The 27,203-nt window shown below is 48.8% G+C and overlaps 1 protein-coding gene across 1 annotated transcript in view; it reads right to left on the reverse strand.

The window, feature by feature from the left end:
- LOC140386398 (multiple C2 and transmembrane domain-containing protein 2-like) overlaps window positions 1–27,203 on the reverse strand; it is a 606,972-nt gene that overhangs the window by 409,751 nt on the left and 170,018 nt on the right. The window contains exon 4 of the mRNA XM_072468698.1: window positions 15,516–15,630. Within this exon, the coding sequence (XP_072324799.1) occupies window positions 15,516–15,630 (115 nt within the window). The remainder of the gene's footprint in view (window positions 1–15,515; window positions 15,631–27,203) is intronic.

A 27,203-nucleotide genomic window follows, 5' to 3' on the forward strand; every position in this document is an offset into this window, starting at 1 on the left:
ATAATGGTGTACGCTGCTCCGTTTCTTAGAAAATTGTGTTCAAATGCTTTTAAAACATGCTTATTGGTGTTCTTGCACCTAAAAAAAGGTTTGATTTTTAGACACCTTCCTCAAAGGTGTGCAAATGGGTACTATGAACAGAAGCTTGCAATGGTGATTAATTCGATGTGAGGTTAGAATGGAATCCCTACAATGCAGAAGGGCATTCGGCCCATCGAGTCTGCACCGGCCCTCTGAAAGAGCACTGCCCCATGCTATCCTCGTAGCCCCACCTGATGGGGCTGGTTTAGCACAGTGGGCTAAACAGCTGGCTTGTAATGCAGAACAATGCCAGCAGCACGGGTTCTTGTGACAATAAACAATTATTATTATTATTATTATTATTATTAACCTTTGGACTCTAAGGAGCAATCTAGCATGGCCAATCCACCTAACCTGCACATCAATGGACACTAAGGGGCAATTGGAGGAGCCTCCAGAGATAGAGGTCTCCCCGGTGTGTGACCCTCTCCCCAGCAAATGGCGTCATTCCAGGTTCATTCCCATAGATGTCACGCCCAGTCCCCGAAAGAAAAGAGGCAGGGGGCTAGTGAGGAAATCCCAGCAGCTGCCGCTGCCCCCCGAGCAAGGTGCTTTCTCAGGGAGGGGGACACCGATAACCCCCTGCTTCTTAGGTTCTTAGCAGGTTATAGTTTGGAAGACCCTCTGTCCCAACCGCTGTCTTCAGGCACCTCTGCCACCATCCCAGACCTGTTTCCGGAGTTATGTCAGGGCCGTCCGGTGACGAGGCATTGGGGGCGGAGCAGGCACCTGCACCACCGCTTCCCGCTGGCCCGGGACCCTGGAAGGAGTCTGAGGAGAGCCCGCCTGTCGATAGTCCCGGTGGCGGGATCAAGGCAGGCCCACCAAACTCAGTGTGGTGGAGGATTCGGGCCCGGAGGGCGACTGTCCGAAGGCTGTCAGCCGCCCAGTGTCAGGAGCGGAGGGAGCACATGAGGCTCTCTGCAGTAGGGTGCAGGGCTCACTTGTGCCTGATACTGTGTTGCCCCTCACTCCCTCTGGGGGACTCCCAGAATCTGGCACATTATAATTGAAGGTTCTTTTGTTTTTCTGCCTCCGTAGATAGCTCAGGGTCCTATTGGGCCCCCCTTCACCAACACCGTGACTCCCTCCCTTGCCACCACCTTACTTTCCCCACTCTCCCCACCCCCAACCCCCCCTTCCTTTTCCTTCTGTTGGTACAGAGGCGAGAGCATCTGGTCTCTCCAGCGCAAAGTTTAGTGCGTGTATCGTTTGTTTTTTGTACAACTGTGGAGTGAACTGTTTTAGTAATCAAAGTATCATGCCCCCCTTTCCCCGTACATTAGTACTGAGGGGAGAGTACCAGTTTCTCCAACACAAAATTAGTGTTTGTTCCGTTTGGCCTTGAATATATTTTTAACTGTTTTAATAAAAAGGTATAGCCAATCCACCTAATCTGCACATCTTTGGACTGTGGGAGGAAACCGGAGCACCCAGAAGAAACCCACGCAGACACGGGGAGAAAGTGCAAACACCACACAGACAATCACCAGAGGTCAGAATCGAGCCCGATCTCTGACGCTGTGAGGCAGCAGTGCTAACCACTGTGCCGCCGAGCCGGGTATGGCCAGACTTGTGGGAGCGACCAGATTCCAGCAGAATTTTTGTTTTAAAATAGCACAAAAGATTGGAGTCACTCGGGTGGCACTGAATATCACTCATGTTTAAAACTCTTTTACAAACGTTACGCCACATTTGGGCGAATTGCGCTAAAAATAAAACTGCAGAGCAGAAACACTCCGAGTATTCATAATTTGAGGAAACTGTTCCTTTTTGGGGCTTTTTTTTGCACAAAAATGTTTGGAATTCGGCTGGAATACTACTGCCCATTGTTCCCTCAATAAAAGGTCTTTCATTTATATAGCACCTTTCACAACTTCAGGATGTCTCAATCTCTTAACAGTAAATGAAACAATTTATGAAGTATAGCCATGGTCACAATGTAGGCAACGTGGCGAGGAGTCCACGCATATTTTCACAGTAACTTCATTGCAGTGTAATGTAAGCCTACTTGTGACACTAATAAAGATTGTTATTATTAGTAACAAGCCCCCGGAAACAGAAAAGTGATCATGCCCAGAGAATCATATTTTGCTAAGTTGGTTGGGACATGAATATTGGCTGACACCAGAAAGAATTCCCTGCTCTTCTTCCAAAATAGAGCCATGGGATCTTTAGTGTTCCCAACAGGGCAGACGGGCATTTGTTTCATGCCCAATCTGAAAGACAGCACATCAGACAGCATCAGCATGACTGGTGGGCACATGTCCCCGGAGTGGGACATAAACCCGCAAACTTCTGACTCAGGAGTGAGTAGGCTGCCACTGAGTCAAGGCGAACACCCAACTTACAATATTGTACGAGTTATGCTCTGTATTGGTCAACACTGCCTTGGTTGCAGGCACATGCAAGAGCAACAAAGCTTGGGTTGTTTACCTGTTAAAAAGAACGAGGAGAGGGAATATGAAATAAAGGACACCTGCGGGTATATGTGCACAAATCACTGAAGGTGGCCGGTAAGTTTGAGAAAGTGGTTTGTTACGGACAGGGGAAAGAGGAAAACCTGAACTCCTTTATTCTCTCGCCATAGCTCCATAAGCAGAGGTTAATACAGTGGATGTCCAAAGAGACTTGGGGGTTCAGGTGCATAGGAAATGCCAGGAAGAAGTGCAGAAAATAATCAAAAAGACTAATGGAGTGCTCGCTTTTACATCTAGAGGATTGGACTATAAAGACACAGGGGTTATGTTGCACGAGACAAAACCTTGGTTAAACCCCACTTGGAGAACTGTGAGCAGTTCTGGGCACCACACCTTAGGAAGGACATTTTGGCCTTGGAGGGAGTGCAACGTAGGTTTACCTGGATTACAGGTGTTGAGTTACGAGGAGAGATTACTCAAATTCGACCTGTTTTCGCAAGATATTAGAAAGTTAAGGGGTGATCTGATCGAAGTATTCAAGGTATTAACATGGAAAGACAGGGGGCTGGATTCTCCGCCCCACCGCGCTACATTTCTGCCCCGACCAGCTGGTGGAATTCTCCATTACACCGGCCGATCAATGGGGTTTCCCATTGTGGGGCAGCCCCACACTGTCGGGAAACCCCCGTGCGCCGGCAAAACAGAGAATCATGCCGGCGGAGAATCCCGCCCAGGGTAGATAAAGGTAAATTATTTCCACTGGTTGGAGATTCTAAAACTAGAGGGCATAGTCTAAAAATTAGATCTAGACCACTGAGGGGAAATTTTCACAGAACCTGAATGTAAGCCTACTTATTATTATTAGGAAAAACTTCTTCACTCAAATGGGTGGTAGAGGTTTGTAACTCTTTCCCTCAAACAGCTGTTGAAGCTAGATCTGTAGGTAATTTTAATCTGAGATAGATAGGTTTTTGTTAAGCAACGGTATTAAAGGATGTGGGCCAAAGACAGGTATATGGAGTTAGTCACAAATCAGCCATAATCTCATTCAATGGCAGGACAGACTCAAGGGGCTAAATGGCCTACTTTTGTTCCTATATCTTACTTTTTAAACTAGGCGACAAGATGTTTTACCAACCCCTCTGTTTGTGATGTCAGTGTTTAAAGTAACTCACAGTAAACCCTCATTATGGTTAAAAAACATGTTTGGTTTGTTCATACATTCAAATCTGGCAGATTTTCCCATCAGCCTTTTTAGTTCGCCATTTTAGATCGGGGTTTGGCCAAATACTTGGGAATCAGCCATTTTAGGTGGCTATAATAGTCCAGGCTGGGGAGACAGTTTGCCTATTGGTGCCTGGTTTTGTTGACTGTAAAGTGTCCTCACACTGAGAGGTGTGAAATTTCACAAGAATGAGGTTTGAGCTTTTGTCCTGTAACTGCTGGTGGAGATTTCCAGAAACTGTAGCCAACTTGTGACCTGCAGCAGCCATCTTTTGGTTCAGCAAAGTCCACTTTTTAAACAAGAAAAACGTAAGTTTAGATTCAAATAGTTTACGATCTCTTTCACGTCTGATGGCAGTTCATAAGGAGCATATGGATTCCTGGTCTTCATAATGATACACTGACTTTAGGAAGGCTGTGAAGGGATTAAAGAGAGTGCAGAAAAGTACCAGGGGTGAAGGTCTTGAGAAACTGGGGTTGTTCTCCTTAAAGAAGAGAAGGCTGAGAGGAAATTTGATATAGAGGTGTACAAAATCATGAGGTATGTGGACAGAGTAGATAACTATTTCCACTGACGGAAGGATCGAAGATCAGAGGACACCAAATGTCAAATGAACCAAAGGTAACATGAGGATAAACCTTGTTACAAATTGAGCAATTAAGATCAGGATGTGGTCAATGCGGGTTCAATCATAGCTTTCGAAAGGATTTCTTTTAGCGCATCTTCACATCTACATTGTTTTTACCCTTTGGGGAATAATGGGGGGGGGGAAGATTTCTGAGCTTATTATCAGCCCATTGAATCAAAATGAATATTAAAAGAATAACCAGAAACATAATTACAAATTATATCTTAGCCTGATTTATTGTCGAATGCATTGAATAAAGTGAAAAGGTTCTTGCTAATTGGAATCTTCCGGATTTGGTCATCTAAATGGACGCAGATATTATTCTTTGGTTATTATTGAACCTTCAGTTACCAGCTCTAAGTGGTCAGTCCCTGCTAAAAATCAGTAAACAAATCAAGCACAGGGAAAGTAACAACAGGCGTAGTTATATTTTGAGAGTATCAAACACGGTAGCACGGTAGCATTGTGGATCGCACAATTGCTTCACAGCTCCAGAGTCCCAGGTTCGATTCCGGCTTGGGTCACTGTGCGTGCGGAGTCTGCACATCCTTCCTGTGTGTGCGTGGGTTTCCTCCGGGTGCTCCGGTTTCCTCCCACAGTCCAAAGATGTGCAGGTTAGGTGGATTGGCCATAATAAATTGCCCATAGTGTCCAAAATTGCACTTAGTGTTGGGTGGGTTACTGGGTTATGGGGATAGGGTGTAGGTGTTGACCTTGGGTGGGGTGCTCTTTCCAAGAGCCGGTGCAGACTCGATGGGCCGAATGGCCTCATTCTGCACTGTAAATTCTATGAATAGAAAAAGTTTTCGCTTTCCTTTGTATTTGCTAATCTAACAGAATGCAGACATTAAACTTCAACTATTGTAGCAGTTTTGACTCAGCTGTATAAACAGAATTTGAATATTTATTTACATTTGCAGCAGGCAACTTATAATCCAAGAATGAATTTGAAGCATTCGCGCAAACTCTTTGCTATGTGTTGCTGGTAATAGAAAAGAAAAGTTTTCCATAGCTTGGCCTTAATAGCCCACCGTAGCACAGAGCTATATATTGTTCACTACCCTGGGGAAATTCCAATCCTCACAGGCAAATGAACTTTGCACATTGCCCTGGAGTTAATTTACAATTTTGGCAATAGTGCAAAATGGATAATATTAGACCGGCCCCAACGGGCGTCCATGGAATAGAAATTTAAGCAAAGTGCAACATTGTCTGCACAAGTTAAAATTATCTCTCCCTAGTAACTGTTTGACTTTCCACTGAGACATAGACTTGAATCCACGTTGTTTTGAGGAAGTTTACTCATGTTTAAACCTTCGGGCAGACCAGACACCAGGAACCTCCTGTTTGGAAAAGCCAATACGTAGCGTTTGGTGAACAGCTTTTAAATTTTGTTGGTGCCACATAGTCCTGGTGGTTCCCCATTTACAGTGAGTTTGGGGGGGGGGCAAAGGGGGTTTGTCGGGAGAGGCTTAAACCTCCAGCAGTGACGCCAAAATAAACTTGACCAGATTCCCAAGGGCCACAAGTGGAGGTGATCAGGAGATATGTGGCCGAAGTTAGGTGGGAGGAATGGGGGAGGGGGTGGGGAGGCGCTAAGGGAACAATGGTGGTGAACATACAAAATTCTAATGCAGATCCGCATCAATCAATGTTGGCCAATGCATTAAATATCTGCAGATGTCAGTGATGCCACCCTCATACTCTCCAAAATGATTAAAATGTTTCTCACCCAGATCTTACTTGTCCCAACACAAGAGTTTGATTACTGCATCTGAAACAAGTGATCTTGCCATAAATAATAGTTTAGTTATGGGGCAGTATCCATATTGCCTGCCTCGCAAGCGCATGCAAATTAGTTGCCGCTCAATGAAAGGAGCTCACTGAAGGGAAAGTACACTTTGAAAACATAATAAAATTAACACAAGTCAGATATACATCAGTGGTTTGGAAAAATAAGCTGCCCATAAGACTAAAAATTACTGAAGAGATTTACATCAAAAGAAGTTGGATAATTGGCACTGCAAAGAATCTTGCAAATATTTGTAGCACATTTACATCTCTAGTTTCAGTCAGATTGACCAACTAAAGAAATTGAGAGTTGTACTTGCTAATCACTGTTTAGCTGTCTGCTAATGTTATTCATTGAATGAGTAATTATAATTTGCATGCTACTCCACATTTTTAATTGCACAGAGGAATGTTTTGGTGTCCTCAGGAAGCTTCAGGATTTCAACATTTTTACTATCTTCTATCTTGTTGGAATTTAGTTACTCGAAGACAATCTACCTTAGAGAAGGCAGCCCATATAGATTTGACGTGGATTTCACCTATTCCGACTTTAGTTTGAATCTGGTGCCAAGCCAAGGGAATCCCCAGATGTCCATCAACAGTGATGTCATCAAGCAGACCACTCACCTGAGGAAGGAGCAGTGCTCCAAAAGCTAGTGATTTGAAACAAACCTGTTGGACTTTAACCTGGTGTTGTAAGACTTCTTACTGTGCTCCCCCCAGTCCAACGCCGGCATCTCCACATCATAATCAAGCAGACTAAACAGTCTATCGCACGGCAGTATTCTCAGACAGTAAACCAGGATGTAATTATCATTCACTTTTAACTTTAATTTGACAGGGAACAGAATGTGTGTTTCAGGTGCATGCCAGGAATTAAGATAGAAGTTGAAATATCAAAATAAACTTTTTTAAAATTCTTTTAAAAATGTGAATTTACCATAATGGAGAAATCGGGCTTTCTACAAACCTAAAATTAGTTTTCCGGGGCCACTGAGGCTTTCATTGAACAGCAATCATTAATTTAGTTTGTTGCAAAAACGTACTTACACCTCATTAACAAGATACCCACTTTTTCAAGGTTTTAGTTACAGTGAGAGTAACAATGCAAAAGGGCACATTCTCACCAACTCACTGATTTCACTTGATTTTATTCTGCAGGAACCTCAAGAATGCACTCCATGGAACCATCTTATTCTGCACATGCGTGGACTCCAGAGGTGGTTGCTGTCAGTTTCAGAGGACAAATGCCGATGAACATCATCTCTGCCATTACCGCTGCAATATCTGGACCAATATGCAAGGATAGCGAGGATCCAGTTTCTTACTTGACAAGTTGTGCAGTACTGCGGGAGTGCTGCACTGTTGAAGATGTGGTCCTTCATTTGGGATGTTAAAACTGAGGCTCCATCTGCCTTCACAAGTGAACGGAATGGTCTCATGGCAGTGCACAAAGAGCGCAGAAGTTCTTCTCATTCAACGTAATAAATACAGATTAAGATTATCTGGTCATTATCACATTGCTGTCTGTTGGGAGCTTATTTTGCACAAATCGACTATCACGTTTCCTACATTAAAAAGAGTGACTACATTTCAAAAGAACATCATTGTCTGTAAAATGTCCTGGGACACATTGAGATGATGAGAGATGCCATATTAATGGTAAGTACTTTATTTGGAAAATAAAAATTCAAAGAAAAAATAGCGAACAATACTGAAAAGAAATCAATACCCACCGCATGAAGCTAAATCATTGACCTTTAAGCAACCAAGGATAATTTTCCACCATATAGGAATATTGGGCGTAATTCTCCCATCGGGAGACTAAGTGTCGACGCTGGAGTGAAAACCGGAGTGTTTCACTCCGGCATCGGAGGCCGTTCCCAGCCCCCTATTCTCCCGCCCCCGGGGGGCTAGGAGCGGCGCCGCGCCGCGTCATTTACGCCCGCCGGGCCTTGGCGTTGCGTAAATGACACGGCCGGTGCCGCGTAAATGACGTCATCCGCGCATGCGCAGGTTGACCGGCGCCAACACGTGCATGCCCGGTTGCCGTCTTCCCCGCGGCTGGGCGCAAGATGTCGGATGGATCTTGCGGGGCAGCGGAGAAAAGGAGGTCCTCCTTCACAGAGGCCGGCCCGCCGATCGGTGGGCACCGATCGCGGGCCAGACACCTTTTGAGTACCCCCCCGGTGCAGGAACCCCCCTGCCCCCCCACAGGCCGCCCCCTCCCCAGCGTTCCCGCGCTGTTCCCGCCGGCAGCGACCAGGTGTGGACGGCGCCGGTGGGCACCTGCCGTGTTGGGCAGGCCGCTCGGCCCATCTGGGCCGGAGAATCGCCACTCGCCTGTTACAAACAGCGAGCGCCGATTCTCTGAGCGGCCAGCCATGATTGTCACCGCGCCGGTTTGGGGGTTGGGGTGGGGGGGAGAATCGCGTGCGGGTGCCGGGGCGGCATGGCGGGACTCGCACGGCGCCCCGGCGATTCTCCCACCCGGCGGTGGGGGGGGGGGGAAGAGAGAATTCCGCCCTTTATTTCACAAAGATTAACAAGATATATTCGAGGAAACCAATTACACTTGATGGAGGTGACTTGAGTAGTACAAAATGTCCTGATTCTTTTTAGTACTGCTGCAATAAACACTTTTGAGGTTAGTGCACAAAGCAAACAGTTACAGCAAGAGAAAGGGTGCAGCGAATCAGAAGAGATGTAATGGGGATGAAATTGGTCCCCATCAGCAGAGTGAAATGGAGTGGTAACAAATCAGTGGTTGAATTTCCACCAACTTCCCACTCATTTTGTAAAATACTGCCAAGATTTTTAATTTCAACCCAAGCAAAAGCCGACAGCGGGATGAGGAAGCCAGAATCAATAAGGAGTTTGAACTACTGGAGCTGGACTTTCCGGTCCCTAGATTGGGATCAACCGGAGGCAGGGTCCACATTGGTACTACAAGGACTGCTCCTGCGTTGCGAATACATGTACAACCATGAGGACCTAGCAATGGGGCACTCTGCTTTAAGGTACGATTTAACAAACAGAAAATTCTATTAAACTGATCCCAAACCAGTTGACGAACTATGAAACTAAATGCAAATACTTTTCTTGATAATGGCTGAAACCTCCCGTCCTCGATCGCAGTTGGGATTTTCCTGGTGTCGCTGGGAGTGAATTGAGTTTTAGCTGGAACACCAAATTTTCCGTTCTTGCTCGCAACAGGTCTCACCATGGTCAAGACCGGAAAATCCCACCCACTATGTTTATCCACAGAATGCAGCATTACATATGGCTGTTTACTCCCTAACAATCCAATCTCCCAGGAATTGTTCTTTATACTCCTCCAAGCTGCTCAATAAGCAAATAGTTCACTTTTTTAAAAAGCCAATTTAGACAATAAACCTAAACGGCAATGTAACAAAGAAAAAGAATTGAAGGAATCACTACCAAATTAAATCCAGAAGTCATTTTGTGGGGTGAGGAAGCATTCCAGCTGCAGTGTCCACCAGTCACGAGAGTCTCTATTTATACGTGCTCTAAATACTTAATTAAACAATGCCCCTACTCTGTGCATCTTAACAATAGAATTAACATACCATCAACAGATTCTCCCTCGGTTTCCATTAGTTCACAGACAACATGCAGAGAACATGCATCATCAATAAGAATTACTGTTAAAGATGGCTGGAAGCAGGAAATGTGAGATCATACGAACGTTCCTCAGCTACAGTACCAGCGGCAGCTTTGTTGAAGCTGATGATCTCTCCCTTAGGCAGTCCCTCAGGGATCGAGGACAACCTAATTCCACTCCGGTTCAGTGGATCCTGAAATGGCTGATAAATCGAATGCACAATCTGGTGCTTGAAGGGTTGGGTAAGGTATGTTGTCTGGAAGTTTGCACACTCCCTCCAGCAAGCTGCTAAAATTGCCCCACAAAAATGGTCTTCCTCTTCTTGTGAGTATTCATCCTTCCCCCACCCTCCAGAGAGTTCATTAGAGGTATATCAGAATGATGGGAATTATCACTCTCATGATTTGGGGGTGGGGGAGGTGTCACCAGTGAGAAATCTCTCACGGCCACGGTGTTTTTTTTCAGCAGCGGAGGCAGCTTGCCAGAGGCCTCTACTGACCCCACCATTGTCAACGGAATTTCCCGGTGATAGCACTTTTCGTCGCCGGGAAACCCGCGTGCCGGCTTGGGACCGGAATTTCACACCGCCATGAACAGTCGGTATACCTCGTCCCCCGAAGCTGAAAGGAATACTGTTCAGTATGGGTTTGCAGTCAACAATTTTCATGGTAGAATATTTTTCTTTCTACTTCTAAAATGTTACATTTTGAAAACGATAGGTGCGCCATCCACCACCGGAAGCATTCACACCCTCCACCAGCGACGTACAGTGGTGGCAGTGTACACCAACTTCAAGATCAAATGAGAAAATGCTGGAAAATCTCAGCAGGTCTGGCAGCATCTGTAGGGAGAGAAAAGAGCTAACGTTTCGAATCCGATGACTCTTTGTCAAAGCTAACAGACAGAGAAGTGGGAAATATTTATGCTGTGGAGTGAGAATGAAAGATGAGTCATAGCCACAGAAACCCAAGGAAACCGGGTACAACTTCAAGATGCACCGCAGCAACTTGAGAAGGCTCTTTCAACAACAACTTCCAAATTCATGACTGCTGCCACATAGAAGGACAAGCACCACGAATGCATGGAAACACCAGCAACTGGAAGTGCCCCTTCATGACCCACAAAATTCCGGCCATTCTTTGACTATCGCTGGGTCAAAAGCATTGAACTTCCTCCCTAACAGCACTCTGGGTGTACGTACACCACATTGTCGGCAGTGGTTGAAGAAGGCGACTCACCACCACCTTCTCGATGGTAACAAGGAATAGACTACAATTGCTGGTCTAATCAGCAGTGCTCTCATCCCAAGAACGTAAAGGAATTCACGGAGGGGCAGGGAATTCATCTCAAAACCAAATCTCACATCTGCTGCAAAGCAATTGAGAAGTTCATCCCTGCGGAGTTGTGGTTGGGTATGAAGAGGAAAGTTGACAAAGACTCCATCATTTCACATCTACGCCAACAGGACTAATAAATATACTCCACTGGCGATATGATAAAGAGCAATAATGTTTGGGGAAGTTATTTTATTGAAAGAGTGACTTAGGTGAAATGGCAGCACAGCTTGTAGATTGGTATTGGATTTAAAGTGCTCTCACTTCAGAGTTAGGCGTATATAGGTTTGGGGCAGTCGCACGGTGACGCAGTAGTTAGCACTGCTGCCTCATGGCACTGAGGACCCGGGTTCGATCCCGGTCCTGGGTCACTGTCCATGTGGAGTCTGCACATTCGCCCCGTGTCTGCGTGGGTCTCACCCCCACAACCCAAAGATGAGCAGGGACAAATTGACAATGCTAAATTGCTCCTTAATTGGAATTTTTTTTTAAAAGTCCAAAACCAATATCTGTGCCATGGCAGTGGCAGAGTAAGCAGGCTTCACCTCAAAACTAGCATTGGCCATGACCATAAAGGAAAACCAACATTATCCAGGACTACTGCACTCAACATTCAAAATGATGGGCCACATCAGAGGATGTTAGCAGAATAACCACTTTCAACAGTTCATCATTGGCAAAGATTGAAGACCACCAATGAATTGCAGATGGCGATAGCAACAGAAGAATATCCAAGTGTGTGGGAAGGTTGGAGCAACGATGAAAGGTATGGTTCCATGGGTAGGTTTCAGGAAAGCATGTAAAGGTGGGAAGGAAGGAAGTGAAATTGAGGAGGTACAGTAACAGCTGAAAGTTGTGTCACTGAGGGTGGAAAAGAGGGAGAGGGGAATGTACAAGTGACAACCTATGTACAGGTTGAGATTTTGGAATTTCTTGGATTTTGGAATATGATATGATAATACGCAAATGCGGCATGTTGTGCCCTGCGCATGTGTGGCGTGTTGGGACCTGCGCATGTGCAGCGCTTTGGGACCTGTGCATGTGTGGCGTGTTGGGACCTGCGCATGTGCAGCGCTTTGGAACTTGTGCATGTGTGGCCTGTTGGGACCTGTGCATGTGCGGTGCTTTGGGACTTGTGCATGTGTGGCGCTTTGGGACCTGCGCATGTGCAGCACTTTGGGACCTGCGCATATGCGGCATGTTGTGACCAGTGCATGTGCGGCATGTTGGGACCTGCGCATGTGCAGAGTATTGGGACCAGCAGCGCTTTGGGACCTGTATATGTGTGGCGTGTTGGGACCTGTGCATGTGCGGCACTTTGGGACCTGTGTATGTGCAGCACTTTGGGACATGTGTGTGTGCAGCGCTTTGGGACCTGCGCATGTGCGACATGTTCTGACCAGTGCATGTGCGGCGTGTTGGGACCTGCGCATGTGCAGCGCTTTGGGACCTGTGCATGTGTGGCGTGTTGGGACCTGTGCATGTGCGGCGCTTTGAGACCTGTGTATGTGCAGCGCTTTGGGAACTGTGTATGTGCAGCGCTTTGGGACCTGCGCATGTGCGGTATGTTGGGACCTGCACGTGTGCGGCATGTTGGGATCTGCAATGGGCAGCACATTGGGACCTGCATATGTGCCGTATGTTGTGACCAGTGCATGTGCGGCTCGTTGGGACCTGCACATGTGCGGCTCGTTGGGACCTGCACATGTGTGGCACATTGGGACCTGCATGTGCGTCACGTTGAGACCTGCACATGTGCGGTATGTTGTGACCAGTGCATGTGCGGCACGTTGAGACCTGCACATGTGCAGTATGTTGGGACCTGCACATGTGCGGTATGTTGGGACCTGCACATGTGCGGTATGTTGTGACCAGTGCATGTGCGGCTCGTTGGGACCTGCACATGTGCGGCACGTTGGGACCTGCACATGTGCGGCACATTGGGACCTGCACATGTGCGGCACGTTGGGACCTGCACATGTGCGGTATGTTGTGACCAGTGCATGTGCGGCTTGTTGGGACCTGCGCACGTGCAGCACGTTAGGACCTGCATGTGCATCACATTGAGACCTGCACATGTGCGGTATGTTGTGACCAGTGCATGTGCGGCTTGTTGGGACCTGCACATGTGCGGCACGTTGGGACCTGCGCATGTGCGGCACGTTGGGACCTGCGCATGTGCAGCATGTTGGGACCTGTGCACGTGCAGCACGTTGGGACCTGCGCATGTGTGCCGCATTGTGATCTGCACATGTGCGGCATGTTGTGCCCTGTGCATGTACGGCACTTCGAGACCTGCACATGTGGGGTGGTTTGGGACCTGCGCATGTGCGGCACGTTGGGACCTGCGTACCGCCCGGGAACCTTCCCAGAGCTCTGTGGAATTTCCCACTCGTGATGTCGCATCGGCGCTCGAAAAAAGTGCAGATTTCTGAATTTTTCAGTTTTCGAAATTTCAGGCAAGGAATGCTCGGCCTATAATAATTCAGGAACAATCCACAATGGGACGTTTGCCAAGAATGTTCATTCGAACCCTGCCAGTTATGACAAAACACCTCCATTGTTCCATTTTGGTTCCCATGAATTCAATTGGGACCGATCCTGAGTTTACTGTTTGTGCAGCTAGGCTAGATTTGCAAACTTGCTTCTTTGCAAATTGACAAATGAGATGAATTGTGGATTTTGGTTATGTGTATAATGCCTATATTTACATTAGTTTCATGGCTGAACAAGGACGTAATAGAAACTTCCAAGGATGATGTGGCTGCAATTCTTAATTGTAAATAGTTCAAGATTTGGCCAGGACTCGCTTTTTAACTAGTCCTGTTCTCTGGAAAGTAAAGATTAATGGATGAAATTCAGAAAGCTGAAGGCCAGCACCAAGAAACTAAGGACAGAATCTTGTCATCCCCGCAGAGGCAGGCTTTGGGATGAAAACTGGCAAACTAGCAGGAAGCCTAATCAGGCAATCCACCAAAATATATACCCACCACTGGGGTGGTTCCCCTGTGGCAAGGCTGGTAGACAGATCTACTGAACAGAGGTGGGGAGCCAAATAGTATATTTATGGCTCCAATGCGGGACAACTTAGATGGTCCGTTCGCATTTTGCACGTGTTGGAACATCCACTTGCTGTGTTCAAACGCTGCCAGCTTAAAAGAGGCAGCTTCCCTTTGGCATGGGAGGTTAAGGAGGATTATCAGAGCAGCGCACGGTTAAGAAAAGCGGCTGCTGGCTCAAGTTTAGATTCACCCACCATCCCTCACCTGCCTCAGCAATGCCCAGTTCCGATTCGAGCTGGCAGCCTCTCAATCAGCGGTGGGAAACCTGCGGCCTGGGGGCCACACGCGGCCCATCTGGGTTCGGAGTGCGGCCCATGAAACATTTTGTTGACCGTTGCCCACTCGCAGGGTGACCACACCCTGCTGATTTTCATCCAGGTAGTTTTTTCCAACTGCTATCTATGACTGAAGTGATACGGATGTGAAGCAAGGACAAGTGAACTGAGGTGCGTGCTGATTGCTAACAACATTGCCTGTGAGAGCCGTGCGCTCCTACTGTTTCCAAAATGTTTTTACCATTTGAAGTTGATAATGTTCCTATTTATATATAAAAATAATTAAGCATTGGGGTGGATTTAGCAGCCACGTTAGCTGCAGCTGCAAATCGCGTAATGGCCTCATGATCCCATGAGAGGCCACAAACTGAATTCACGCTGGCGAGATTTTGGACCGCGATCTTCCTGGGCCCTCCCCGATAATGCGATCAGGTTCATGCCCCAGGAGGCCACGGACCTGATTTGTATGAATTTGAATCATTCCAATATATTTAGCGAGGTTAACCACGCATCTTCAGCCCTCATTCAATCTTCCCACCTACCAGGCGTGACATCGCACTGGTGCGAATTTCTACTGTTTTTCAAAATGGGAAGCAGGGAACAGAAGATCCTGCCACCGTCCAATGACAGGCCAGTTCCCGCAACACGCGGCGGTTTGCGTGGTAAATCCCACACATAATTTTGAAACCACATCCCCGAGCTCCCGATTCACCCATGAGGGGAAATATCCTCTCAGCATTTACCCTGTCAATCCCATTCAGAATCTTATACGTTTCAATAATATCACCTCTCATTCTTCTGAACTCCAACGAATATAGGCCCAACCTGCTCAATCTTTCCTCATAAAACAACCCTTTCTCCAAACAAAACTCCACATGAATGTGTTTACTAAAGGATTTCTTTTTCAGCTAATATTTTAAAGACAGCAGGTTCCTGTCAGATATTTGGGAGCCGGAAGGAGGAGGTCACTATTATCATAATTCAAAATATTTGGTGAGTCTCTTTTTCCTCAATGCATATTAAAACTGGTAACACGACCCATTATAGTGAGATTTTTTTCAAAAATTGTCTTACCACAGCGATCCCGGATGACCAGATTTCGGCCTTCCTTGAGTTGGACTGTTAGGAGGTACGAGGGGATAGTACATGCCAACGGAATTTGACTTTTCCCTTCCTGCTGTTCGAAGGCCTGCAATTAAAACAACTGCATCACAAATACATCAAATTTTCAAACAGTTAAGATCTGAACCATAGAACCCCTGCAGTGCAGAAGGAAGCCATTCGGCACAACTAATCCTCACCAACTCTCCACAGGGCCACCTTAACAAATGCCCACTCTCCCACCCTATCCCTGTAACCCTATCGAAGCTGGTCATCTTTTGGACATTAAGGGGCAATTTATCATGGCCAATCCACCGAACCTGCACATCTTTTAACTGTGGGAGGAACCTGGAGCATCCGGAGGAAATCTAAGCAGACACGGGGAGAACATGCAAACTCCACACAGTCACCCAAGGCCGAAATCGAACCCAGGTCTCTGACGCTGTGAGGCAGCACTGCTAACTACTGTGCCACTGTCAAACAAGTTAAAGATTGAAAGGGATTTCATTTGTTTCATCATTTCAAAATGGCATAACAGCTCGGTTTGATAAGACAACAAGCTCAAGCCAGAAATCTTTTATTTAGTTAAAGGAGGGTGCTAGAGGGAGTGCTGCAGAGGAATCACTAGTCAAGTATCCTTAATTGTGAATTGTCTCAGTCAAGTAAACAGATAGTGGATATAACCAGTGTTGTATTTTTAAAAACAGTTCATTTCAAGCAATATGTTTGCAACATATTTAATTTCAGAATATGAGGAGGCAAAGGGGACTTACTGTAGTTCCTTCATTGGGCAGGAGGAACACAGAGCAAGGGTGGGAGAAGATGCTACTGAAATAACAGCTAGTTGGAACAGATAGTAGAATTGCTTGCATGGTTGAATTGGACCACAGAGAGAAGCGTTAGTGCCAGGGGATGGAGTGGCTGACTGCGTAGCACAGAGGGATTAAGGAGTGTGACGACTGGCAGTCTTTAGGGATATTGGGCAATTGAAAGGTTGAAATCCTCGGGTTAGAGTGTGTTTGACTGCAGTGGTCATGTTTTATCTTTAATCATTCTGTTTTGCAGGGCCTCTGTGCTTTTAGCAGCCAGGAGGTGAAATTGACAAAGGAATGTGTTTTCAGGCTGGACTAATGGACTGCGGTTTGACTGGGAGAGTCCCTGGGGAGATAATGGGCTTTGCAATCTGCAGAGATCATTTGTTTTTCAGCTTAGGGAGATGACGTCATAGCTGGGTGAAGCCAAGGAACGCAGAGAGACATTTTGAAAGGCTTTAGTGAGGCGGTTTTTGGGGAACGTTTTGGAGAGAAGAGGTGAATTTTGATCTGCCTGAGGCTGAGACAACAATTCTCCCACAATAAGAAAGATTGAGAGCTGTATGTTTTTTTCTTGTTGTTTAATGGAAAATTGAATGACAGTGTTTCAGGGATTATTGTAAGGTGTTATTCATAATAAATTTTTATTTTAAAAATACCAAAGCCCGACGACACGTTGGCACAGTGGTTATCACTGCTGCCTCAACGCACCAAGAACCCGGATTCGATTCCGGCCTGGGACACTGTCTTTGTGAAAGTTTTCACATTCTCCCCGATTCTGCGTGGGTCTCACCCCACAACTCAAAGATGTGCAGGGTAGATGAGTTGGCCACACTAAATTGCCCCGTAATTGGAATTTGTTTTCAAAACCCAAAGTCCCATTTCTTCGTGCAATCACTTCTGGAGTGAATCATTCTTTCCGCACAGTCTTACAAATAAACTAAAATATAGGGGTTTCGGTCCAATATCCTAGCCACTGTTAGGGTTTGGTCAGGGATCATAATAGGAGGATGAGGACAGATATCACATAATGGGCAGATTTGCCAAAGAGTTTGATCGGGTAGACAGGCAGAAACAATTTCCTCTGCTGGAGGAAGCCAGTACATCAGGGTATGACCTTTAACCTAGAGCAATTTCATTCAGGGGTGATGCAGGAAGTGCGTCTTCACACAAACGGTAGTGAAAATCTGGAGGGGAGGGTCAATTGAAAATTTCAAAATGGAGATTGATTTATTTTTGGTCGATAAGGGAAGTTGAATGATATGAAAATAGGACAGGTAATCGAATTTACAGATGATCGAACCTCATCAGGCTCTTGAGGCTGAAAGGCCTACTCCTGTTCGAAGGTCATTGTCCTGGTCAAAATCAGCAATCACAATGCTGTAGATAGACCGGAAACTAGGCTCTTGCTCAAACAGAGAATTGAGAGAGTACTCGGGAGCTAGAGGAAGAAATCATTCAAAGATCAGGTGGTAATGGAGAGGACGGGGAAGAAAAATATGGAACATAATGAAGAGGGCGTGTTATGACCATTAATGTTTAAAAATCCAAATACCCAGCGATCAACCCTTAGAATTACACCAAACAATTTCACATTTTTAACAAAAATACACTTTGTATATAGAAATTAAATAAAGCAAGCACTATTAACTTAACACTAGAGTTTAGAATTACTTGCACTGTGAAGTCAGTTATACTTTTTATTTCCCCCTCTAAGAATTCCCTTAAACATTATAACAATCATGAAGCCTCATTCATCTCTTTAGTACCTCCCAAAGGTGTACCCCAGCCCTCAAAAGGCACTTTGATTTCTCCTCATTGTTCCAGCTATTCTATGAAGTATGAAATTACATGAAATTCTTCCATTAGCTTTTGGTGAAGAGATCTTATAATTTTCTTTAAGACCTCACGACTATGGACACCTAAGCTCCTTGTTCGATTGCAAGCAGATACCCAATTGCCTTCTCACAGCTTTCATGCTAACTCTGTTGACTACTTTTTGCTGCAAGGCTCTCGCTGTCTATTTCTTCCTCTAGTGACAAGCTAGGCAAATTCTCCAGTTGCTATTTCCCCCTCCAAAATCCAAACTGAGCTTAAGCCCCAGCTATATTCAGCATTGTAAACAATGAGGTTAGAATTTCATTGCCTAAACTGCAGGTCAGACTAACAGTCATCTCTAATTGGCACGCTCAATCTACACCAAAGCAAAACTGCAACTGCTTGCTTTCTGAACAAGACTCAGATGACTTAAACAAAATAACATTCTACCCCACATCCCATCTCCATGACAACATGTCATAATTTGGGATGACCTCCCAAAATGTTTTTAAAATGTTGTATCTTCAACACAATTCTTTGATTCTGTAACCCATATGAATAGTTTACATTTCCAGTGGATTTTATCGCCGTCTGTCCAGAACTCCTGATTCCAAAAAAAGGCAGAGGTGGTTCACGCACTTCCATACATATAAATTCGGAGCAGGATTAGGCCACTTAGCCCCTCAAGCATGCACTGCTGGTCAATAAAATCATGGCTAATCTGATTTCTCCACGTTTCATTGTTTAACTTTTTTTCACTATCAACCCTATCCATGATATTTCACCTGAGGAAGGAGCAGCGCTCCGAAAGCTAGTGACATCGAAACAAACCTGTTGGACTTTAACCTGGTGTTGTAAGACTTCGTACTGTGCTCAACCCTATCCATGTACAGGCATGTTTAAGTTGCATTTACATCAGATTTGTTGTTTTTTTTCTCAACCAGATGCCCCTATGTTTCTACAGTTAGTTACAATTCTGAAAATGTAAATTGACATTCTTAAAAACATGAATAGCGAGCTATATATTAACAGGTGAGTGAAGGTGGCATTTTGAAGAGAAGCAGAAAGGTACTAATGCACATGGAGTCACTAACAATGCCCACAAGCACTGGGCAATGGGAAGATATTTAGGTTAGGAGCCAGGTAGGGAATCGAGGGAGACCAGGGAGATCTACCCTCGTCTCCTTTTAAATAGCAGGGGATCCTTTACATTTATCTGATAGGGCAGGTGGTGTCTCAGTTTAAAATATCAACCAAAAGATAGGACCTCAAACAATGCAGTACTCCCGCAGCACTATATTTGAGTATCACACTATATTATGTGCTCACCTGTCTGGAGTGAAGCATGAATCTACAATATTCTGACTGAGAGAGCTGGCCACTGAGTCATGGCTCGTTTGAGGCAAGAGGAGGTGTCAAGCAGTGAGGAAAGGTGTGGTGGCTTTGATTTCCATTACAACGTCATCAGGGAGAAGAAGAGAGAGATGTTAGCCTTTGCCAGCAGCGCTACATTGTAAATGAGGCAATGATACTGCCACTGGCAACAAATGGGTAACGAGCACATGCCAACGACTGTTTGTCTACTCAAGGCTGAGTGCAGGCTGTCAAAGCAGCTGTCAAAATGCTGCTCTGTACAACAGCTGTGAGACTGCAGCAAATAATTTCATCTTGAGACGGGTCCTCAAGCACCTGTCGCTTGTGAACTCTCCCCAAAGCCTCATTGGTGGAAAATTCTACAGTCTTGATTAGACTTGGCTGACAATCATTTGAAAATATTCCCAAGCCTGCATTCGCCTTTCAGAATCTCTTTGGTTAAGTGTTTGCCATGTTGTTCATGTTTCTCATGTGGTTACTTAAGACTTCCTTGTTCAATTTATACAATGCAAGTTCTTTCTCCGCGTCTGCTGCACTAAACCTTTCTCCGCAGGCCCATAAAATTAAACCTGTGCCCAGTCGGATTCCAGCAACAGGCATGCCCAGTTCTTTTTTTTTAAATAATTTTTATTCAAATTTTCACAAAATATCAACAACAAAATACAAAAAGAAAAAACAAATCCCCCCCACCCCGTATACTACAAATAAAAAATTAACAGCCGTCAACACAAAAGCAAATATACACGCCCAATCAGGAAAAATGACCAGCAACCCCCCCCCCCCCCCCAACCGAGTCCACCCCCGCGCCCCCCCAGGTTGCTGCTGCTGCTGACCATCTCCTAACGCTCTGCCAGGAAGTCTAGGAACGGTTGCCACCACCTTAAGAACCCTTGCACCGATCCCCTTAAGGCAAATTTCACCCTCTCCAATTTAATAAATTGTTAATCCAGGATTCCACGCTTGGGGGCCTCGCATCCTTCCACTGAAGAAGAATCCTACGCCGGGCTACCAGGGACGCAAAGGCCAGAATACCGGCCACTTTCGCCTCCTGCACTCCCGGCTCTTCTGCCACCCCAAATATTGCGAGTCCCCAGCCCAGCTCAACCCTGGAACCTACCACCCTCGACACCGTCCTCGCTACACCCTTCCAAATGTTCTCCAGTGCTGGGCATGCCCAGAACATGTGGGTGTGGTTTGCTGGGCTCCCTGAGCACCTAACACATCTGTCCTCACTCCCAAAGAATCGGCTCATCCTTGCCCCGGTCATGTTTGCCCTGTGCAGCACCTTAGATTGTATGAGGCTGAGCCTCGCGCAAGAGGAGGAAGAGTTCACCCTTCCCAGGGCATCCGCCCACGTCTCCTCGTCGATCTCCTCACCTAACTCCTCCTCCCACTTACCCTTTAGCTCCTCCACCGAGGCCTCCTCCTCCTCCTGCATCACCTGATACGTTGCCGAGATCCTCCCCTCTCCAGCCCACACCCCCAAAAGCACCCTGTCCTGGACCCTGCGTGGCGGCAACAGTGGGAACTCCACCACCTGCCGCCTAACAAACGCCCTTAACTGCATATATCTGAAGGTGTTCCCCGGGGGGGAGCCTGAACTTCTTCTCCACCTCACCCAGGCTCGCGAACTTCCTGTCCACAAACAGGTCACCCATCCTTCTAATACCTGCTCTGTGCCAACTCAGGAACCCTCCGTCCATTCTCCCCGGGACAAACTGGTGGTTCCTCCGTATCGAGGACCACACCGAGGCCCCCACCTCCTCCTTGTGACGTCTCCATTGCCCCCAAACTTTGAGGGTAGCCGCCACCACCGGGCTCGTGGTATACCTCATTGGAGGAAGTGGCAGCGGCGCCGTCACCAGCGTCTCCAGGCTCGTGTCCACACAGGACGCCATCTCCAGCCTCTTCCATGCCACCCCATCCCCTTCCATCACCCACTTACGCACCATCGCCACGTTGGCGGCCCAATAATACCCACAGAGGTTAGGCAACGCCAACGCCCCCCTATCCCTGCACCGCTCCAGGAACACCCTTCTCACCCTCGGGGTCTTCTGCACCCACACAAACCCCATAATGCTCCTATTAACCCGCCTGAAGACTTAGGGAATCAGGATGGGGAGGCACTGGAACAGGAACAAAAACCTCGGGAGCACCGTCATTTTAACTGACTGCACCCTACCTGCCAGGGAGAGTGGCAGCACGTCCCACCTCTTAAACTCCTCCTCCATTTGCTCCACCAGTCTCGTGAAGTTAAGCTTATGCAGGACCCCCCAACTCCTAGCCACCTGGACCCCCAGGTACCTGAAACTCCTCTCCGCCCTTTTTAGTGGGAGCTCACCAATCCCCCTCTCCTGGTCCCCTGGGTGAACAACGAACAACTCGCTCTTCCCCATATTGAGCTTATACCCGGAGAAATCCCCAAACTCCCTGAGAATCATCATCACCTCTGGCATTCCCCCCCACCGGGTCCGCCACATATAGCAGCAAATCGTCTGCATAGAGCGACACCCGATGTCCCTCCCCACCCCGCACCAACTCCCTCCAATTCCTCGCCTCCCTCAACGCCATGGCCAGGGGTTGAATCGCCAGCACAAAGAGCAGGGGGGACAGGGGACACCCCTGCCTCGTCCCCAGGTTCAACCGAAAATACTCCGACCTCCTTCTGTTCGCGGCCACACTCTCCACCGGGGCCTCATACAGCAACTTAACCCACCTGACGAACCCCTCCCTAAACCCGAACCTTTTCAGCACCTCCCACAAGTACCCTCATTCTACCCTATCAAAGGCCTTCTCCGCATCCATCGCCGCCACTGTCTCCGCCTCCCCTTCCACCGCCGGCATCATCATAACATTCAAGAGCCTCCGTACATTGGTATTCAGCTGTCTCCCTTTCACGAACCCCGTTTGATCCTCGTGAATGACCTGCGGCACACAGTCCTCTATCCTCATGGCTAAAATCTTCGCCAACAGCTTTGCATCTACATTTAGGAGTGAGATCGGCCTGTATGACCCACATTGTAGGGGATCCTTGTCCCGCTTCAGGATCAAGGAGATCAGCGCCCGAGACATCGTCGGAGGCAAAGCCCCTCCTTCCCTTGCCTTGTTAAAGGTCCTTACCAACAGCGGGCCCAGCAGGTCCGCATACTTCTTATAAAATTCGGCCGGGAACCCATCCGGCCCCGGTGCCTTCCCCACCTGCATGCTTCCTATCGCTTTGACCAACTCCTCCAACCCAACCAACGCCCCCAAACCCGCCACCTGCCCCTCCTCCACCCTCAAGAATCTCAACCGGTCCAGAAAGCAACCCATCCCTCCCTCCTCCAGTGGGGGCTCAGCCCAATACAGTTCCTCGTAGAAGTCCCTGAAGACCCCATTGATACCCACCCCACATCGCACCGTGCTCCCTTCCCCATCCTTAACTCCCCCGATCTCCCTAGCTGCCTCTCGTTTCCGAAGCTGGTGCGCCAGCATCCGGCTCGCCTTTTCTCCATATTCATATACCGGCCCCTGCACCTTCCTCCACTACGCCTCCGCCTTCCTGGTGGTCAACAGATCGAATTCGGCCTGGAGGCTGCGCCGCTCCCTAAGCAATCCCTCCTCCGGGGCCTCCGCGTACCTCCTGCCACCCTCACCATCTCCCCCACCAGCTTCTCCCACTCTCTCTTCTCCCTCCTCTCCTTATGGGCCCTAATGGAGATCAGCTGTCCCCTGACCACCGCCTTCAGCGCCTCCCAGACCACCTCCACTTGGACCTCCCCATTGTCATTAGCCTCCAGGTACCTCTCTATACACCCTCGGACCCGCCTGCTCACCTCCTCGCCCGCCAGCAACCCTACCTCTAAGCGCCACAGCGGGCGCTGGTCTCTCTCCTCCCCCAGCTCGAGGTCTACCCAATGCGGAGCATGATCGGACATGGCTATCGCCGAGTACTCCGTATCTTCCACCCTCAGAATCAATGCTCTCCTCGTGACAAAGAAGTCAATCCGGGAATAGGCCTTGTGGACATGGGAGAAGAATGAGAATTCCCTGGCCCCCAGCCTCGCAAACCTCCATGGGTCCACCCCTCCCATCTGGTCCATGAACCCCCTCAGCACCTTGGCCGCCGCCGGACTCCTACCTGTCCTAGACCTGGAGCGATCCAGCGCCGGGTCCTGCACCGTATTGAAATCCCCCCCCCCCCATTATCAGGCCCCCTGTCTCCAGGTCCGGAATCCGGCCCAGCATACGCCGCATGAAACTCGCATCGTCCCAATTCGGGGCATATACATTGACCAACACCACCCGCTCCCCCTGCAGCTTGCCACTTACCATCATATACCTACCGCCATTGTCTGCCACGATGCCCGACACCTCGAACGACACTCTCTTCCCCAACAAGATCGTCACCCCCTGATTTTTTGCATCCAACCCCGAATAAAACACCTGGCCTACCCACCCCTTTCTCAACCTTACCTGATCCGCCACCTTCAGGTGCGTCTCCTGAAGCATGGCCACATCTGCCTTCAGCCCCTTCAGGTGCGTGAACACCTGGGCCCGTTTGACCGGCCCGTTCAGCCCCCTTACGTTCCAGGTTATCAGCCGGATCAGGGGGCTGCTCACCTCCCTCCCCCGCCTACTAGCCATATCCCTTCCTAGGCCAGCCACGTGCCTGCGCACCCCGCACGACCCGTTCCCCACAGAGGCAGACCCCCGCCCCGACCCCCTCTACCGGCTCCAGCTCCCCCTTGGCCATTCCAGCAGCAACCCAGTCCCCCCCTTTCTCCCCCCTTTCCCCCCGGTCCCCCCCCCTTTCCCCCCCCCTTCCTCCCCCCCCCCACTCCCCCCCCCCCCACTCCCCCCCCCTCCACCCCCACCTCCACCCCCAGCTAGGTCCCCCCATAGCTGCATTGCTCCCCCCATTGCACTCCCGTAAGTCAGCCGACTCCTGCTGACCCCGGCCACTCACTCGACCTCCTCCAGTGTGGAACTACCCCTCCCCCACCATTGTCCACCAGCAAGCTCTCCTCCTCCCCTTCCAATCCCAGCGCGGGAAAAAGCCCGCGCTTCCCAGCTCCGGCCCCGCCCCCTTCAGCCCCTAGCGCGGGAATATGCCCACGTTTCCACTCACCCGGCCCCGCCTCCTCTGGCGCAGCTCCATTTTCAGGCCCGGTCCCCTTACCCCCAACTCAGGACCACCAGCCCCCCCCTCCCCCCCCCCCCCCCCCCCCGCGGAGCCCCATCCCCCCTGCCAGCCATCAACCCACCAAGCCGTTTACCTACCCCCTCCACAAGCCCACCCGGCGGACCCAACCAAGACAGTGCCCAACCAACCCCCGGAAAACAAAGAACCAGCAAAGAAAAAAGAACCCCCTCTCAAAATACAACACAACAATCCCAACCATCCCTCCACCGCGACCCCCCGTCCCTGACCCTCAGTCCGAGTCCAATTTTTCGGCCTGAACAAAGGCCCACGCCTCCTCCGGGGACTCAAAATAATGATGTTGGTCCTTATGGGTGACCCACAGACGCGCCGGCTGCAGCATGCCGAACTTCACCCCCCTCCTGTGCAGCACCGCCTTCACCCGATTGTACCCGGCCCTCTTCTTCGCCACCTCCGCGCTCCAATCTTGGTAGATCCGGACCTCCGCGTTCTCCCACCTGCTGCTCCTCTCCTTCTTGGCCCACCTTAGCACGCACTCCCGATCAGCAAACCGGTGGAACCGCACCAGCACCGCCCGCGGCGGCTCGCTGGGCGTGGGCCTCCTCGCCAGCACTCGGTGAGCCCCCTCCAGCTCCACGGGCCCCTGGAAGGACCCCGCTCCCATCAGCAAATTCAGCATGGTGACCACGTAGGCCCCCACGTCTGACCCTTCCAGCCCCTCCGGGAGGCCCAGGATCTGCAGATTCTTCCGCCTCGACCGGTTCTCCATCTCCTCGAACCTCTCCTGCCACTTTTTATGGAGCGCCTCGTGCACCTCCACCTTCACCGCGAGGCTTAGGATCTCATCTTCGTTCTCAGAGACCTTTTGCCGGACCTCCCGGATCGCCGCCCCTTGGGCTGTCTGGGTCTCCAGCAGCTTATCGATTGAAGCCTTCAACGGCTTCAGCAGATCCGCTTTCAGCTCCCGAAAGCAGCGCTGAAGAAACTCCTGCTGCTCCTGCGCCCACTGCATCCACGCTGCCTGGTCTCCACCCGCCGCCATCTTGGTATTCCTCCCTCGGACCTTTTTTTGCTTCACTGCCACTTTTTTGATAGCCCCACTCCGGGTCCAAGCCATACACTATTGGGGAATGTTGCTGTCTCCTTCCCACACCGGGAAACGTCGAGCAAGCACTGTTACGGGCTCTAAAAAGAGCCCAAAAGTCCGTTTCTAGCGGGAGCTGCCCAACGTGCGGCTTAGCTCCGCATAGTCGCAACCTGAAGTCCAGGCATGCCCAGTTCTTATCCTATCCACTACATACCCAAAACTTGGGGGTCCTTTAAGGCTATCAAAGTCTAAGTGTTCAGTGTTCGGAGATCCTGGTCGGGATTCTCCGTTACCCCAGCCACGTGTTTCTCGGTGGAGTGTCTTTCTCTGGCGGCGGGAGTTTCTACTCCCGCCGCTTGTCAATGGGATTTCCCATTGAAGCTACCCCTTGTTGCCAGGAAATCCGTGAGCAGGGATGGGCTTCCGGCGGGAACAGTGAATCACATGAGACAGAGAATTCCAGCCCGTGTCCAGAGAGAGAGCGATTGATTGTTTCTCAATACCAGGTGGTTGTCAAGTTCCCTGGCTCCTCCGAGCATCAGAACATTTTATTGGTTTGTAATTCATGATTGTCATTCTGTTTTATCCGCAATACAGTCTGATACTTGGGCCAGGATTTTTTTGGAATAGCAGGTTTTCCCAACCCACCATTTCAAGACAGTGAGGCGCTCATCCTTGTCAATCATGGCAGCACCATGGCTGTTCAACACTCCATGAAGTGTTGATTGGTCGGAAGCTGAACCTCTAACCTTCTTTCAGACTGGGAAAGGGGGGCCAGTGATGGACTTAACTCCCTCTCCACTCCCCACCCTACACCTCTCCCACCCGAGGCCCCCACATGATGACCTGCTGGGATTCTCCCATCCCCCTGAACCCCTCTGGCCAGCTGCAAAATGGCCACTTAAGGGCCCCAATTGGGGCCAGGGCAGGCAGGCTGCCCTAGCCCTCGGCCACCACTCGTAAAATTGAGGGGAGGTCGATGCAGGAGGGAGAGCAGCGAGAAGACCACCCATGAACTTTTTGCCCACACCATCTGGAAACTAGCCAGCAGTGGATAGTTACTAAATATCGACGCAGTTTATCCATATACTAGCAGGTAAGTACTTAAAGGAAATAACTTTGTTGAAATAAAATAAGGTACCAATGTAGCCACAACTTAGCTGATCCTCAACCGTCCCAGCAGTCTGCCTGTCCCCTCCACACATCAGATGGCTCCTTCTACTAATACTCATAAAACAACCCTGACTCAGTCACATCCTCCCAGTCTCATGCCTTGGCCTACCTGTATGAAGACATGCGGTCCTAGACCCAATGTAAATATAATGATTTTGGGGGTAAAATTGACCTTTGGCATCAACACATAGTGGGCAACTTTTGAACAATTAGACCAATTTCCTCTTCTATCGTGTATGTCGCTATAGTCCAGT

Source organism: Scyliorhinus torazame, chromosome 12, assembly GCF_047496885.1.
Source record: "Scyliorhinus torazame isolate Kashiwa2021f chromosome 12, sScyTor2.1, whole genome shotgun sequence".
Classification (NCBI taxonomy): Eukaryota; Metazoa; Chordata; class Chondrichthyes; order Carcharhiniformes; family Scyliorhinidae; genus Scyliorhinus; species Scyliorhinus torazame.